The 16,218-nt window shown below is 46.0% G+C and overlaps 1 protein-coding gene across 1 annotated transcript in view; it reads right to left on the bottom strand.

The window, feature by feature from the left end:
* Nucleotides 1-16,218, bottom strand: part of LOC119435998 (CD109 antigen-like) — a 110,961-nt gene that overhangs the window by 61,297 nt on the left and 33,446 nt on the right. Inside the window, exon 2 of the mRNA XM_037702716.2 lies at nt 9,583-9,763. Coding sequence (XP_037558644.1) covers nt 9,583-9,763 — 181 coding nt within the window. The remainder of the gene's footprint in view (nt 1-9,582; nt 9,764-16,218) is intronic.

Here is a 16,218-nt window from a genome sequence, read left to right as displayed (position 1 = left end):
AGGAATGCTTGCGACGGCGGTGAACACCTTCCTTCCTTCCTTCCTTCCTTCCTTCCTTCCTTCCTTCCTTCCTTCCTTCCTTCCTTCCTTCCTTCCTTCCTTCCTTCCTTCCTTCCTTCTTCTTCCTTCTTCTTCTTTCTTTCTTTCTTTCTTTCTTTCTTTCTTTCTTTAGCTCTTCACTCTCCTTTCCCCTGACGGCTCTCCGCGGTTTCGCATTCTCCAACCGCTCGCGCCATGTCAGCGCGGCGGCGTATGCTGGCCGGCGCCTCCCATTTCACTGCTGCTAGCGGTCGTTTTTCAGGAGTTGGTTGAACTAGAGGACTAGGTTAAACCCCATAGAGTTCTTAACAGTCAATGTTGCCCGGTAACATGAATAACGGCAGGGTTCGTACACGTTTCCAAGGCAAAAATTCAAGGATATTCCAGGACTTGTCACAGGTTTTTCAAGGACTCAAAGCGGCATCCAAAGTAGGATTTCTTTGCTCTAACATCTCCAGAAATGACTAGTTTTATTGCACTTACAATAAATAAATGTATATCACAACACAAAATGAACGCTTACAACAGCGCCTGAGATTTCTCCAGTATAGGCTGGGTAAAATTCACCACACATAGTCAACATATTCAGCATAGGGTTATTGCACTAAGATAAAAAGAAATAAATGGGTATCCCAATGATGTTAATAATGTCCAGCCTTGATCATTTTGCAAATTCACAATACCAAAAAAAAGTTCACAAAAGACAATGAATGCTTTCAACAGCTACTCTGACTTCTCCAGTATTAACTGGGCAAGTTTACAAAACATTTCCAAACCATTCAGTGTAGTCTTGCTACACATCCATTATATTATAACAAATAGATGTATATTGCAATTTTGTAAAATATGTCTTCTCTTGATCATTTCTCGAGTCCGCAATATTAAAAGTTAACACAACGAACACTCACAACAGTTGCTTAGGCTTCTGCAGTATTAGCTGCGTTGGTTCATCAAACATTTCCAAAACATTCAGCATACCGTACTTTCTGGTGTATAAGACACGTTTTTTTTTCTGAATTTTTCGTCAGTGCGTCTCATAGAACGGTGCGACCTATGTACGTTTTTAACAGCGAAGCTGTTTAAGCCAGCCATAATTTGTGGTTCGTATCGAAAAACTATGAAGAAGAAAAAATGTCAGTTTCGCCCTAAGGGCGAAGCAATGAATGCGATAGCAACACAGCAATGTCATACGAAGTAAGGTGAGCGGCTTTGGTAGCAATGTGAATTGTAGTAAACATGAGCTGATTAAGTAAGCAGGTGTGCTGCGCCGTAAGTAGACCGACATGAAGAGAGACTCGATGACCACGAGAAGGCGCTTGTGAAACGATGGTGTTGATGAGAAGCGCTTCCCGTGGGCAGCGCGTGCGAAGGGACACACCTGTAGCGCTGCACTGCCGATCCGGGCAGCATTGCATGTGTAGCGTGCGTTGGAAAATGTGGCCCGACTATTACTAACTGAATGAACAAGCGTGGTGTGAGCGCGCACAAACAAACACGAATAGATCACACTGAATGACTGCAGACAACGACTGTCAAAACGCTGGCAGCAAGCATACGCCGCCGCAGGCGAAGGTACGTGCGGTCTATCGCTTGAACGGAAACTGAGCGGCGAATGCACGGCGCATAAAGGTCCGAGCCGTGTGGAGATAAGAGACGGTGCGGACGAGCGACGAGCGCAGTTGTTGGCAGAGTCCCCCCCCCCCCGTGCGCTGCTTGACTTAATTGCTACGGGTTCTGTGCACGCTATCGAGGTGCAGGGCTCTCGTGATCAATGTCTCGAGCTCCTTGCGAGAAGGATGGAGCAGCAACGCAAGCGGCGGTAGGCCGACCGCGAGTCGATCAACCCCGAAGTCGTCGCATCTGCAGATCGCTGTCAAGATACGGCGCCCGCTGCTGCGCAAACTACGCACTTGCTACGAGAGTACTGGCAGCCCCCCCCCTGTCTCCCAGGCTGCATTCCCACTTTCCTCCCTTGTGCGCGATTCTGTTCACCGTCGCACGCTTTCACTTGCGGGGACGATGTTATCGCCCTTGGACCTTATACGGAACATCGCGGCAACCACGACGGCAGAAATGCGCCTGGAGTGGAAATAAATGGCACCCATACGCTTGCGCGTGACCAGCGTTCACGGAGCTAAACGTCACTAACTTTTTAAAATCGCTTAGCGAAAGAACAGGTGCGCCTTATGCACCGGTGCGACTTATATAATGTTTTTTTTTTTTTTCGGAAAAACTGCCGTCTTGAGGGAGGTGCGTCTTATACAGAGGTGCGAATTTTAGACTGGAAAATACGGTAATGTCATTGCACTTATATTATGATAAATAATATAACAAACCTCCACCCAAAGGCACTGAGCATCAGTGGTAAAGTTGCTCTCCGCTATAGCTCTCTTTTAGCTTCACTAGCTTCAGCTCGCGCGCAAGAGTGAAAGTGGGACAAGGCAGACCCACGGGGGAGGAGTGACACTAACGATAAGGTGAGGAAAGCAAGGTAAACACTGTCAGCCGAGCCAGCACCGAAGCGCGGCACGGGTCTCTCGCTCCGTTCGTGGTTTGACGCGGTGAAGCCTTTTATTTTTTCCGTGCAGTTCTGCAAAACAGAACCATGTGTGCTCGTGCCGGCGTATTGTTTCTGAAATGGGGACTTTGTCAGATCGACGGCGTTCTACCACAGAAAGGAGGTCGCAATGTCGATATCAGAGTGCATTGCTCACAAAATTCAAGGATTTTCAAGGAAGGAAAAACATTACAGGACTTTCAAGGGCATTGAAAACGCACTTTTCAATTTCAAGGGTTTTCAAGGATTTCAAGGACCTGTACGCACCCTGTAACGGTCTCTAACTGCACTCGAAAACGAAACTTGAGGGTAAATAGTGTTCATATAGGTGCCGATATTGAAAATAGGCATTTATAGGCATTTAGGCACAAACGCCAAAATAGGCATTTATAGGCACTAAAAAAAAAACACTATAAAAGCTCTTCTTAACCTCTAATTGATGCTCATATATCAAAGTGGGGCGATAGGAGCGCAAGGAACAAAAAAGGCATTTGCCTAAAATGCGGTCTCTAGTGATAACACATGATACATAGCTATAGAGCCAGAGGATGAACATTTCAACTAATTATGCATTCGTTATGACATGCCAACATAAAGGTCAATTACTGCCGTTATATACGATATGGCAAGACAACAACACGACAATAAGATGAACCTTTAAGTATGAAGGCTAATAATATGTTCGATGTCACTATAGGATAGCATTTGTCCTTATAGGAACTATAATATAACTTAAAAACTGCTTCGTCGGCTCAAAAACGTTACGCTAGAACCATTCGTCAGAGACAATGCCAGCCAATCGTGGTGTAGGACATCCTATTATAGCGAGTGGCCGGCCAATATAAGAAACAACTCTTACAAATGAATAGCTTTCTGCTTCCGGGCTACCTCAATACCTGTGGCATAGATGGCTTTCTTGGTGGCCGAAACGATTCGAAATGCTACCCTATGTGCTGGTGATCTATATAAACTTAAGATGAGTCATAATCTAATGATTTTATGATGTGCTTCTAGGTTCGAAAGATCAATTTTTCATTTCATCTGAGGGACGCTAGTGCATTAAGAATATCCAAAGTGAAGAACTGAGCAGCACGATTTTGTTCCGTCTCTCTAAGATTTCACAGAAATAAGACTGGGTAGAATATCATATCGTAGACGTATATTCTATCCTCGGACGACGGACGTGAAAAAATAAGTCGGGAGGCTTCTCGAAGACTGCAGCTTCATTACTGATTTTCTTGCAATGGGATGCACAAACGTATATATTGAGCGTTATAGCAGCGCCCATGTATTTGCAGAAAGGAACAAATGACTCGTCGCAGTAGCTTAGTGGCTATGGCGTTGCGCTGCTGAGCTCGAAGTCACGGGTTCGACCCCGACCGCTGCGGCCGCATTTCGATGGGGGCGAAATGCAATAACGCTCGTGTTCTTAGATTTGTATGTATGCTAAACAACCCCAAGTGGTCGAAATTAATCCGGAGTCCCCCCTACGGCGTGCCTCATAATCATGTCGTCGTTTCGCCACGTACCCCAGAATTTAATTTTTCTTTTAAGGAACGGATGCGATTCAGGAGCCAAATAGGACGTAGTTGGAGTGAAGCCAGGCCTGCCTGCGACGAAAAGAAATCAAACATGTTTTGTGGACGTTCGGTAACTGTTTGAACCAACTTTTTACGCGGCTATGGGTTCGTTGAGGATTTTCAGTGCCTGCATGGTCAGTAATAGGGGTGTGCGAATAGTACCTTTTGAGACCGAATCGAATACGAATCGAATTCAATCGAATAACGCATATCATTTTAATAGTTTCCGAATAATAAACGTTCGCTTTCACAATTAAGAAAGAACGATGTTCCCGTCCTATAGTATTCATAACGTTAGCAAGTTTCTTTCATTGCATGGTACGTTATGAAGCGTTGTTCACTAAAATCACAAATTGAGCATTATGAACAAATTAGCTGTGTGTTCGCATGCACAGGACGCTTCGGGGAGTACGTATGATCGCGTATAGCTGGTAAAGTGCCGCTCCCTGAGCGACTTATAGTCTGCTTCGCAACGCATGTTCTCATGTTTTATACCCGCGGGGATGAAATTTATCCTACTGTTGCTGCAATTGTATGTTTTATTGCGCACAGTTGACGTTCTGAAATGCACGACAATTCGAAAATTATTCGTGTTAACGAAAGAGAGTATTCGATTTGGTCTTCGAATCGAATAGGACACTATTCGTTTTTTTTTTTTATTCGAAAGTATCGAATATTCGCAGACTCCTATAGTCAGTAATACGGCGGGAAATCGCGCAATTGTCAGCAAATAATGCACTATACGGGGAAATACTTAAGACAAGATAATAATGCAAATTATCAGTCCAGATCAATAAATTTCATAGCACTTTGTGCTCTGAGATGCGAATAGGTGGAGCGCATACTGCCGCGATCCGTCTTTAACAGACATTTTAGAGACGGGTTCATAAGCAGCGGTGCCTTTTTTACGTAATTTCTTGAAAACATAAACTGGAACGAATACTGGGTTCGAAGGTTGCAAGGACTCCAGCTACCGGGACGAGCCAGCACATCGCAATGCCGGTGCCCGTCGCGCAGTTGTTACAACAGTTGTTCATCTTTCGCCTTTATTCACATGACAATACTCTCGTTTTTTCCTCTTCCTGCGGTCTGCGCAGCGACGTCGCGGGCACGCAACGCTGGCCGGCGGAAACGCGCTGGAAAACGGCGCGAATAATGCGGGGCCGACCCAAGTGAAGTCGCGTGCGGACCTCTCGGTGGCGGGTAGGAGAGAGCGGACAATGGTCACCGTCACGCCGGACAGCGCCAGATGTCGCCGGCGCGTGACGGCGTGGGCAGCGCTGCCGGATATGCGAAGCACCGCTGGACTCGGGCTTTCGGGAGGGGATGGTGGAGACGGAGGGAAGGTGAAGCACCAGGACGGTGCGTGGTGCAGCTGGCTTGCCCACCCAACAAACAAGAGCGACAGGAGCGCTTCCAGCTGACCACGGACAGGCAACACGTCTACGGGCCTGAGTGCGGAACGCCAGAACAGGATGAATCCGAAACCTCGAATTGGGCGACGTTTTGCGCGCATCGTTTGTAATATAAGTTTGTTTTGCGGCGGCATTGTAGGTTTCATCACTGGCAACTATCAAAGGTGCCTCTACAGCCTTCTCAATGGGGCAGTATGCTCAGAGCCGCCCCATGTCTTGCTGCGAGCCCAATGACGAAGGGCAACAAGAATTTGAAAATAACATACAAAGCACGGCCCCTCATTTCCTGCCAACAACAGGGCAAAAGTGTCGCGGATCCTACTTTTTCACCAATGCCCTTTAAGGACAAAGCGCGTGCTGCCGACTGCTTTATACGGCAGTAACTAATATTGCCCCGTATTTAAGTTCATCTTCTAGATATATCGTACCCTTCCCTCCTCACTTTCCAATGAACCAGGTGTACTCTCATTGGGTGCTAGCAGACTAAACAAACTGCTTCGTGAAGCACGAAAAATATTTTTTTTAATTGTCCCATTTGGGACACACAGTTCCGTCATACAATGCCAGCTGTTCATTGTTTTTAGAGCATGTAGAATTACCACTAAGACATTGTCTTAAAGAAATACAATTAAAAACCCTGCACCTGAGCATGACAAAAAATAACCAGACGCGACGATAGAACAGACGTATATGGCGATAGCTTCGCGAAGCGTTGTTCTGCACAGTAATGAATTAAAAATAGCGTAGTCATACGTAGTCATACGTAGTTACCTCTATATGAACTTCTGTGTATTGTTTACGTTACAGAAGAAAAGCTAAGGGCGAGAAAAATGTACGCAATGATGGCAGATATGTGAGAGGTCCCGAAATCAGATATCGCATTACAGAAAGACATTTTTGCGAGCATGAACTGCCTGACTGCTACTTTCGAAAGAGTGCTTCCCTGTTTTCTAGCAGGCGACGCGCACTGCGCGCATACAAAGCAATACACCGTTACTGTGCACGTATTATCTATCACGAGTCTATAGGCCACTACGTGCTCTGTGCAGTGCACTCACTCCTTTCTGCCAGAGACGATCGAACTCGGCTTCCCACTCGTCTATTCTTGTTTCCACGCTGGCGCGCTTTTCTGCTTTGTTGCGGGAGCAGCACTTCTCTGACAAATGCGAGGAAAGGTCTCGCATCAGTAGCGGTCTAACGAAAGAACTGTCTAATTACCGCGCACCTAGCGCTGGGGGACGAGGCCTGGGTGGGGGGTGTTGTTCGGTATGTTGCTCCTTGAGGCTGATGATTGTATTTGCACCCTCGATCGAAGCAGAGGGAGTCGCTTGCGTGGCTTCGCTGCCGTGTCACCGCGCGCGGCAAAGCACCTCGAGGGAACCAATTACTGGCAAGGACGGGCGTGAAGCGGTCGAGCGTCGCAATTTGGCGTAGGTTCGCAAATGCCCCGTTGTGCGCAGCACTCCTCCAGCTTGACGGATGGGAACACATGGCCAATGTTATAGTTGCAATTAACAAGAAAAAAGAAAATCGAGGCAATCCTGTTAACCCCGCCTTCGCTACGTCTACAGTGGCTCGGAACATGAGAAAACTGCTATTATATCCTTGAGGCAAGAAGAGTGCAGGCCGAACAACGAAAAACCAGAAAGAACTGACGGGCGACTCGGATGCGCGCGCTCTCGATACTCGGTCGACATCAGTTGCAAGTTCCATTGTGTTACGTGACACTGATCGTCACTCTGTTGCGACGTACAGGCGCGCTGTATACGACGATGCGTTTTCTTTTTGCGTGCATGCGTGCGTCAACTGCCTATGTTACACGGTCGTCCCTGTGTGCAGCCGATATATACGCCGGCCACAAGGACACCGCGAGGAATAGAGGAGCGTCTTGAGCATCGAGCTGCATGTGAGCCATACACCGAGTGATATAGCAGCATTGTGGGTATTGTCTCACGAATGAGGCTCCACGTGACGGCCAGTTTGCTACTTAATGAGCAAATTCGATCACACGGTTTGACCGAAACTCTAAAAGGTAAACTGGTTGTTCCTGTCAAAATTTCTTAGTGGATACTCGGAGTGGTACGATTCCAGCCGCAGTTTTAGTTGCGTCTTATGTAATAACTTGTGCGCGTACGCGTAACATTGTTTTAGGTCAACTGTTCCTCTGGAGCACGTGTTACCATTGTGTTGCTCACCTGCTTGTGCTTCACGACCGTTGTCATTGTTTGTGTCCAGTGAACTGTGCAACGAAGTTCGTGCTACTGGTACCCTCCTTAAGTTTCTCTCTCTCAATCTTTTACATATTTTCAGGCACCAAAGTGTCATTCCTATCCGTTTATAAGCGAGCGTCTTTATCTATAGCCGTCATCTCCTTTGTTCTATGCTCGCCCGACGGTGAGGCGGAGACAATTATGTCGTTCATGAAAGTCCCCTAGAGGCTTGCCAGTAGCGCTCTTGGGCATTTCACTTAAGGTAGTTGTGGGAGAGATTAGCCTGAATTTACTTCACTCCGCGGAAACTAGAAGCGTAAGTTTTTTGCAAGCCTTGAAGCGGTTACGAAGTCTTGAAGCCCGCTTACGTGGGCTTCAAAACTCACGTTAGGATCTATCATCTGACTCCTTCAATTAATTAGTCCAACTTTTATAACTGTCACGTATAATCACTACCTCAAGTCATATTAACATGCCCCGCAGCTGTGTAACCGCTCAAGTACCTCATGTCTTATTTTAAAGAAATTTCGAGCGCATTTTCGAAACACTCGGAAGCAACGTAAATAGATTCCGTTCGTCAGTATTACATTGGACATAGTGAATTCAGTAGTCGAACCATCGCTCACGCCACCTGCGCACACTCATTTCAGAACAGTTAGCGTAAGTGCGATTGAGTACCAGCGAATATGAATCGATGTGAGTATGCACGTGAACGAAAGTCGTTGAGGGCCACGGTAACGGGAATTTTAAAGCGCCTGTACACCCCGCCACAAAAGTTTACGGACCACGGGATCTCAGGAAACGTTCTATTCCCGAGCAGCCTGTATAGTAGCCAGTAAAACTGTATACGACAATGTTGGCATATTCTAGTAGAGGCCCGAAATGCAAATACCAGGCTGCGTTGTGAGGCTACGGAGACATTCAGCATTTTCTCAGATTTCATGGTCCGTAATATATTGCGGCCGGGTGTACTCCCCCACGAGTACACTCACATTCGATCCGTCAGTGACTTGGAGTGGACGTCGGTATCAACGCGAGTGAGTGCCGCAGAGCGTGAGTACACGCGAACGCAAGAGAATGTGAGTATATTTCTAAACAAATCATTCTTGACTGCGCAAGAGCGAATGTCGTCTAAATTTGCCATGCTATGGGTCGAATAGGCGTCGAACGAGCTCGATGAAAATTACATCGTATTGCATTTGAAGCTCACTTGTTATTCCGTAAGGTACGCGCGTTCACTGAAAGTTGTATTCGCGGATCCTACGGTAACCGCCTTGCCGCTTTAAGACCACTGCATGTGCGCGTCGGTCAAGTGCACACAAGAGGCAAGACCATGAAGGCCAAACTACACGTACGCTTGCGGCCGCGCGAAAGCCCGCACGCCTTGCGTTTGCCGCGCCTCGCAAGGAATGGCAACTTGAACCTAGAAGACGCGCGCTGGCGCGCTTCCACGTGGCTCAATATTTTCGCCTTGGTAGACATCGTTTCGTATTTCTGTGAGGCAGCCAGAGCACCAATATCGGAGAAGATATCCGTGCTCGCGCCGCGTTTCGACGCATACAATCTGTCCCCCACCATTTGCGCAAGCGTATGCGCGAGCTTTCGCGCGCCGGCAAGCGTACGCGTAGTTTGGCCTTAAGACGACACAGTGCGCTCCGCACTCGAGAAGTAGCTACATACGAATGTTGCGCTATAGTGAGCGTATAAAGACGGAGCTGGCCCATACGATGTACGCCATGTGCGCGAATTGGTGGGGCGATGCCCGCGCGTGCTGGTCTCACCTTCATGAGCAGCACGGCGGTCTGCCCGGAGGCGACGAGTTCCTTGGCGGAGGCCACCTCCTCGGCCTCGCGCTGCAGCGAAGCGCGCACCGTGTGCGCCTCGCTCGCCGACAGCAGCGTCACCGTCACCCGGTACACCTGGTTGGGACGAACCACCCGGGGCGCCAGCATCAGGTACCGCCTGCGCAACCACACAACGCACACATTCACACACGCGCCGGCCAGCGACCTCAAACTAAGAGCGCAAACCGCACACCCTTAACAAACGAACAAAAAGTGTGGAACGTCTGCGTGGTGTTCCTCCTGTCTCTCTATCCTTTTTTTTTTTTTTTTGCTATGCAAAACTTTCGTTTATTACATTATTTTACGTTGCATTGGTTTGAGCCCGTTGTGCCCTAGGCGGTGCGGGCTGGGCAATATTATTTTTTTTTTATGTCCACACTAATACTCCTGTCAAGCGGGCAAGTTAAGTGCACTTACGGAGAGTGTCACTCGGTTTAAGTGCACTTTGCCCAATCTAAAGGTTGCAAGTGGAGTGTCACTCGCTGCAGAGTGTACTCCGGTCGAAGTGCGTTCACGGAACGCACTTTGCTGGCCGAGTGCGTAGCCTCGTCGCCAGCGGTTTCAATGGTATAAAATGTAATGCATAAAAAAAGGACAAAGAAGTTCATTTTAGTGGTTGAACAGCTCTTGCGCACAAATAATAGCCTAAAACGCGTTCATATTCTGTTCGAGCAGGATCAAATGCCGCCTCGTCGCACGCTGCTATGTCGTTCTGGATTGGCTAGGCATTTTTCTTGGCCGGCATTGACTTGCCACACTCTTAAATAAAAAATATTTTCGTTTTTTGTTGAAAAAACATAGATTAAGTTTGTTTTAATTAATTATACAACGTAAGACAATCACTTTTTAGAAGTACTTTTCTTTTTAATCTACGTTTTCACAAAACGCGCTCGTAGTCTGTCGCCATTTTTTTTTACTGCGAGTGCACTCTGTTTTCCCGTTTAGAACCGTGTAGCCTAAAGTGTCACTCAAGGTCCTGAAGTGCACTCCCCGTAAGTGCACTTAACTTGCCCGCTTGACAGGGGTATAACTTATGCCTCTCTCTCCACTCCGCTATCCTCTCTCCCTGTCATATTACTCCCATACCTCCACCTTCCTCACTGATGACCGCCTTTCAGCAGACTACGCTAGACAGTTACACTGCGGTCAGCAGTAATTTTCTTTCCTTCCCTGTCTTGATATGCCAATAAATAACCAATTACTACAACTGCCTGCACCCACCAGAAAATGAAAAGAACTCATTCAGCTATACATCCTAATAAAAAAACAGCTATACAATGACGTAATAGTTCAGCGGAAAACCCGCTAGGTGAATAGAAGTAATTAAATTAAGAAGAAATTCGTCCCAGTCCCGGAACAGGACGAATTTTTCTTCAACTGCGAGGCTTTTCTTTCGAAGAAACCGTATGGGTTTCCTTTGTAGCAATTGCTACGATTGGGCGGATGTCTCATTTTAATTTTAACTATACAATGAAACAGCGGTTCCCGGAGGCCACCGCCCCGTTGAACACCAGAGCCACACTTGCACAAACCGTGAATGTAGTCGCCCACACGTGCTTGCCTCAAGTAGGAAATGCAGCTTCGCATCACTGTTTTGGTTTATTGATGAAGCCTCGGAGGCTGTAGACCGGGCAGGCTGCCACAGTGCAGCCTCTTACGGGATACGTAAAAAAAAAAAAAGGGGGGGGGGGGGATCTTTCCGTGCACTTGGGTACCCCCCCCCTTTTTTTTTTTCACTTTCGTCCAATCATTTATTCCCCGATCAGCAATTCACCGGTAAACATAAGTAAAATCATAAGGGCTTTAGCTTCCACCAACTAGGCAAAACAGTTAATAGGACAGCGTGCACCTGTTTCGATAGCTAGCTCGTCGCGAAAGCCAGACGGAACACAGAAGTCTGTTAGAATGCGTTGATTGTGCTTTTGTCTCGCATCTGCGTACAAGCACACTAACTACGAAAAAAAAAAAAGAAACAGAAACAGAGAAAAGAATGTCAACCAATGAAGTGGTGGCATTCATATTGCTCTAGACTAGCTTTCTCGAGGGGACCAGCATAGCGCTATATCTTAAAGGACTCCTCGTGCCGCAGTCTCATGGGCGAAACTTCAAGAATGCCCATGACTTTTTATAGTGGCCACCTGGCCACTATTCTGAATGTCATCATCATCATCAGCCTATATTTTATGTCCACTGCAGGACGAAGGCCTCTCCCTGCGATCTCCAATTACCCCTGTCTTGCGCTAGCGTATTCCAACTTGCGCCTGCAAATTTCCTAACTTCATCATCCCATCTGGTTTTCTGCCGACCTCGACTGCGCTTCCCTTCTCTTGGTATCCATTCTGTAACCCTAATGGTCCACCGGTTATCCATCCTACGCATTACATGGCCTGCCCAGCTCCATTTCTTCCGCTTAATGTCAACTAGAATATCGGCTATCCCAGTTTGTTCTCTGATCCACACCGCTCTCTTCCTGTTTCTTAACGTTAGTCCTAAGATTTTTCGTTCCATCGCTCTTTGTGCGGTCCTTAACTTGTTCTCGAGCTTCTTCGTTAACCTCCAAGTTTCTGCCCCATATGTTAGCACCGGTAGAATTCTGAATGTATAAGCCATTAAAAGCTGCACGATGACCACCAGTAATGCCGGCCGAAGTGTGCTCCACATATTTACCCTCAAAAATAAAAAAAACACATTGCGGTACAGCAGTACATGTGGAATCACGTGTGAATGAGACTTACTCGAATTCACTCACTCACGAAAGTTTCGATTCACTGTGACTCACTCTCACTCAGACACACGCCAAGTGCGACTCACCTCGACTCGCTCAGATCCAGATTCACACCCAATATAGGGATGACTTTAACTCACTCATGCTTAAACTCACACCCCCTAGGGGTCACTGAGCCTCACTCAGGATCAGTCTCACGGGCGGCTCTGAGTGTGAAGTGAGTCAACTCATGAGTAAGTTCACCGACCATACATAAGATAAGCGTGGTTATCGTGCGACAGGAAATGGACGCAGTGATGCTGGGTTACGACAAATGGAAAATTACGTCGGGATTATCAGACAACCCGGCAAAAGTTTCTCGTAAAACTTGAGCTGGGCGGTGTCTCCTGTAGCATCCAGCAGACACGAGAGTTTCCACCATGGCGTATATAGCTTGTGAAAATTGTTGCTGCTGAATTCCTACAGCCTGAAGAATTGTGGATATCGTGTCTGATAATGCAGCACATCCCACCCGTCGTTTCAGCACAAGCTGACTAAATAAAGCCACCTAGATTCTTCACTGTCGCAGAACCTCGTTTGGCAAATTGCTCTATAGATGCCTTATCTAGAGCTAGATTTACGAGCTCACCCGTTGTTGCGTCCATGGTGACATCGACAGTAGAATCATCCTCTACTTGGTTAGTAGCTCTCGAATATCACTCGGCCGTTGCACTTCTCCGCGTAAAATGTCACCCATATTTTGCCCGCACTCGTTGGATGCGCCAAATTATGTAATAAGCCCGCACGTAGTAAACAGACGAAGCATCCGTCATTTTGTTGTTGTTGTTGTTGTTGTTGTTGTTGTTGTTGTTGTTGTTGCCTCAAAACATGGCTCGTACCCACAGGGGGATTGGCCACATTAGATTGTTCGAAATGTGCGTCTAACAACACAAAATGTGAGAAAGGCACATTTAATACAAATCAATATTCAACTCAATGCCAACAGAAAATTTGAGAGGGCATATTCATAAATTTAGGGGGGAAAAATAAAGTGAAGTGTCCCACGGTCGGCACCCTAGCAGTGAAGCCTTCCTGACGCTTCAATAAACTTGTGGATAGCAGAAATCATTGACCCATGGCTTGTGCCTAATTGACACGCACCAAAGGACAAAATGTTTGGTGGAGTAAGCGCTAAACCCAGCTTACTTGTAGGAAATACTAGAAACATTCTGCGGAGGGAGGAGAAGCGGCGGCAAGAAAGAAAGAAATGGTCCATAGTTTCTGGTTCATTACAAAAAGAACAAAGGTTAGTTATAGACAAATCAGATCTATGAAGGTAAAAATTTAGGCGGGGAACTCTACAGCGGAAATGTCACCTCGCATTGTCGTGAAAGGCATTTGCTCGTGTTCCACCGGAAATTTAGATGTCGAAAATCATCTGCGGAAAGTAGGGATGATTTAGTACAATTTAGAAATAAAAAGCGTTTAAATGTAGCACCTGTTATAAAAGCGAAATCAGGAAGGACATTTAAGACAGGACCATTTAGTGACAATGATGCGAGCGAGTCAGCTGATTCATTTAAAGAAATTCCACTATGACCGGGGACCCATACAAAGCGGACTTCAGACAAATTGTCTGGAACAAGAGTCGAAAATATACTCAGTAGGTGTGAATGATTTGTAGAAGTTAAATGTGTACAAACCGACAGCACATCGGTAACAATTATTACTTTCGATGGGTACCCAATTTTCGAATGGCTAGAATGATGGCCAGAAATTCTGCAAGAAATATTGGGGTGTAATCTGCTAGACGAAGAGCAAAAGACCAGTTCAGCTGATTTGAAAGGATGCCCACTCCGGCCTTCTCTGCATTTTGTGTAGCGTCCGTAGAAATAACCAAGTGAGACTGAAATTAATTAAGATGATCTTGAAGGAGACCTTCAAGTATGCCTGACGGAAGAAGTTTTGCGTGTTTTGGAAAAATATCATCAAAATCAAGTTCACCTTTAACGAATCAGTTTTTGGAGAAATCAGGCACGGTAGGCGAACATGAAGTTTTGATAACAGCGTCTGAACAAAAACAACTTGAGGTTGTCGATAACGCCGCCAATGTGTTCGGAAAAATAAATCGGGATAATTGATGAAAACGGATTGCAAACGGGATAGGGATGTATCATAAAGCTTTAGAAAAGTCACGACAGTAAGTTGCTTAAACCTGGACTCAAGCGGGAAAATTCCAGCCTCCAGATAAAGCACATCATTAGCCACAAAACGTGGCAACCCAAGACGAAGACGTAGCGCTTGCCTTTCTAGCAGTATTAAAGGTCTTAGCTTGTATGCTGCACATCCCGAAAAAAGAACACAGCCGAATTCGAAAATAGGGCGGACGTAGAGTTTGTAAATCATCAGCAACGTAGCCGTACGCATACCTGTCTTTTTATTACTGAAACGGCGCAAGAATGCCATTGCACGTTCTCCTTTCCTAGCATTTGTTTCGATTTACTGTTGCCAGTTTAGTGTACCATCAAAGGTTATCCCCAAGTACTTCACAGCTGCAACTTGCGGTATTGGCTCATTTCGATAATGAAGAGAAATGAAAACGGGATTTGATAATGGAAATACAAGTAACGCGCATTTCTTAACGTTAAGGGAAAATGACAGTCCGTCCAGCCAGATCTCGAGTGCAGACAAATAAGATTGTAAAATTTGGTGCAACGTATTGATATCCCGTGATGAGGAGAAAAATGCAATGTCATCAGCATAGAGGTAGAGTTGCACATCGTGCTGAGTTGGGACAGAAGATAACAAAATATTAAACAAAAGCGGAGAGAGAACTGATCCCTGTGGTACGCCTCTCGTCTGTTTATACGTCCCCGATGTCACCCCATCCTTGAAACAAAAGAATTTTCTATCAGAAAGGAACTCTTCTATCCAGGCCACTATATAGTCTGGAACAGCACAGCTCACTAATCTAGAAATTAAAATTCCATGCTCGACACTGTCATATGCTTTCGTAACATCTAAAGTTACTAAAGCTGATACGTTTCCTGATAATCCTGCGAGTCGAATGCGGCTTTCTAAATCAACGTGAGCTGACCATATTGAACAATGAGGCCTATATTCTATTTGCCTCGAGCACAGAATACCCTTGGAAGAAGTGAATTCATTGAGCCGGACATGGATTACTTTTTCTGTTATTTTGACTAGGTTCGATGTAAGGGAAATGGGCCGAATGTTGTCCAAGACATATCCGAGGTTTTGATTTTTTAGTAAAAGTATAACTTTTGCAATTTTCCAGGAGTCCGGGATCCACGTATATTGAAGGGAACTGTTAACTATATTCAAAAGCTCATTAGGGAAAGAGTTAAATAATAATTTAATCATTGCTGTTGTGATACGGTCAGGTCCAGGAGCCGATTGATGAGCAGTTAAAATGACATCGGATAATTCTGTCATGGTGACTTCTACAAACTCGTATGTCGAACTATGAAGCCTTCTAGGTCTAGGACACAGCGAAGAAAAAACGAGCTTCAAGACCTTTCGCGATATCATCTAGTAAATCTGCCGCTTCTTTGGGGGATAGTACATCGGAATGTGACCATACGGACTGCTGGAAAGATTTTTTGCTCCGTAGAAACCTAAAAAGTGCAGATCTTCTTTCTGGTTTTGATAAAGATGAATGCAGTCCGTTTTTTTTTTTGTTCCTCTTTAGCTTATGCCGCAGTTCTTTTAAATACAGCTGCATAGAACTTATAGTCAAGCCAATTTTTCGGTGAATGATTATGTTTGAGACTTTTCCATGCTGCTTATCTGCGCCTATAAGCTCGTGCACATGCTTCATTCCACCAAGCTGAGTTTGACGGTGAGCT

This window comes from Dermacentor silvarum, chromosome 1 (genome assembly GCF_013339745.2).
Source record: "Dermacentor silvarum isolate Dsil-2018 chromosome 1, BIME_Dsil_1.4, whole genome shotgun sequence".
NCBI classification, from domain to species: domain Eukaryota; kingdom Metazoa; phylum Arthropoda; class Arachnida; order Ixodida; family Ixodidae; genus Dermacentor; species Dermacentor silvarum.
Note: the sequence above shows the minus strand (reverse complement) of the source record. Positions and strands in the feature narration are given on the sequence as shown.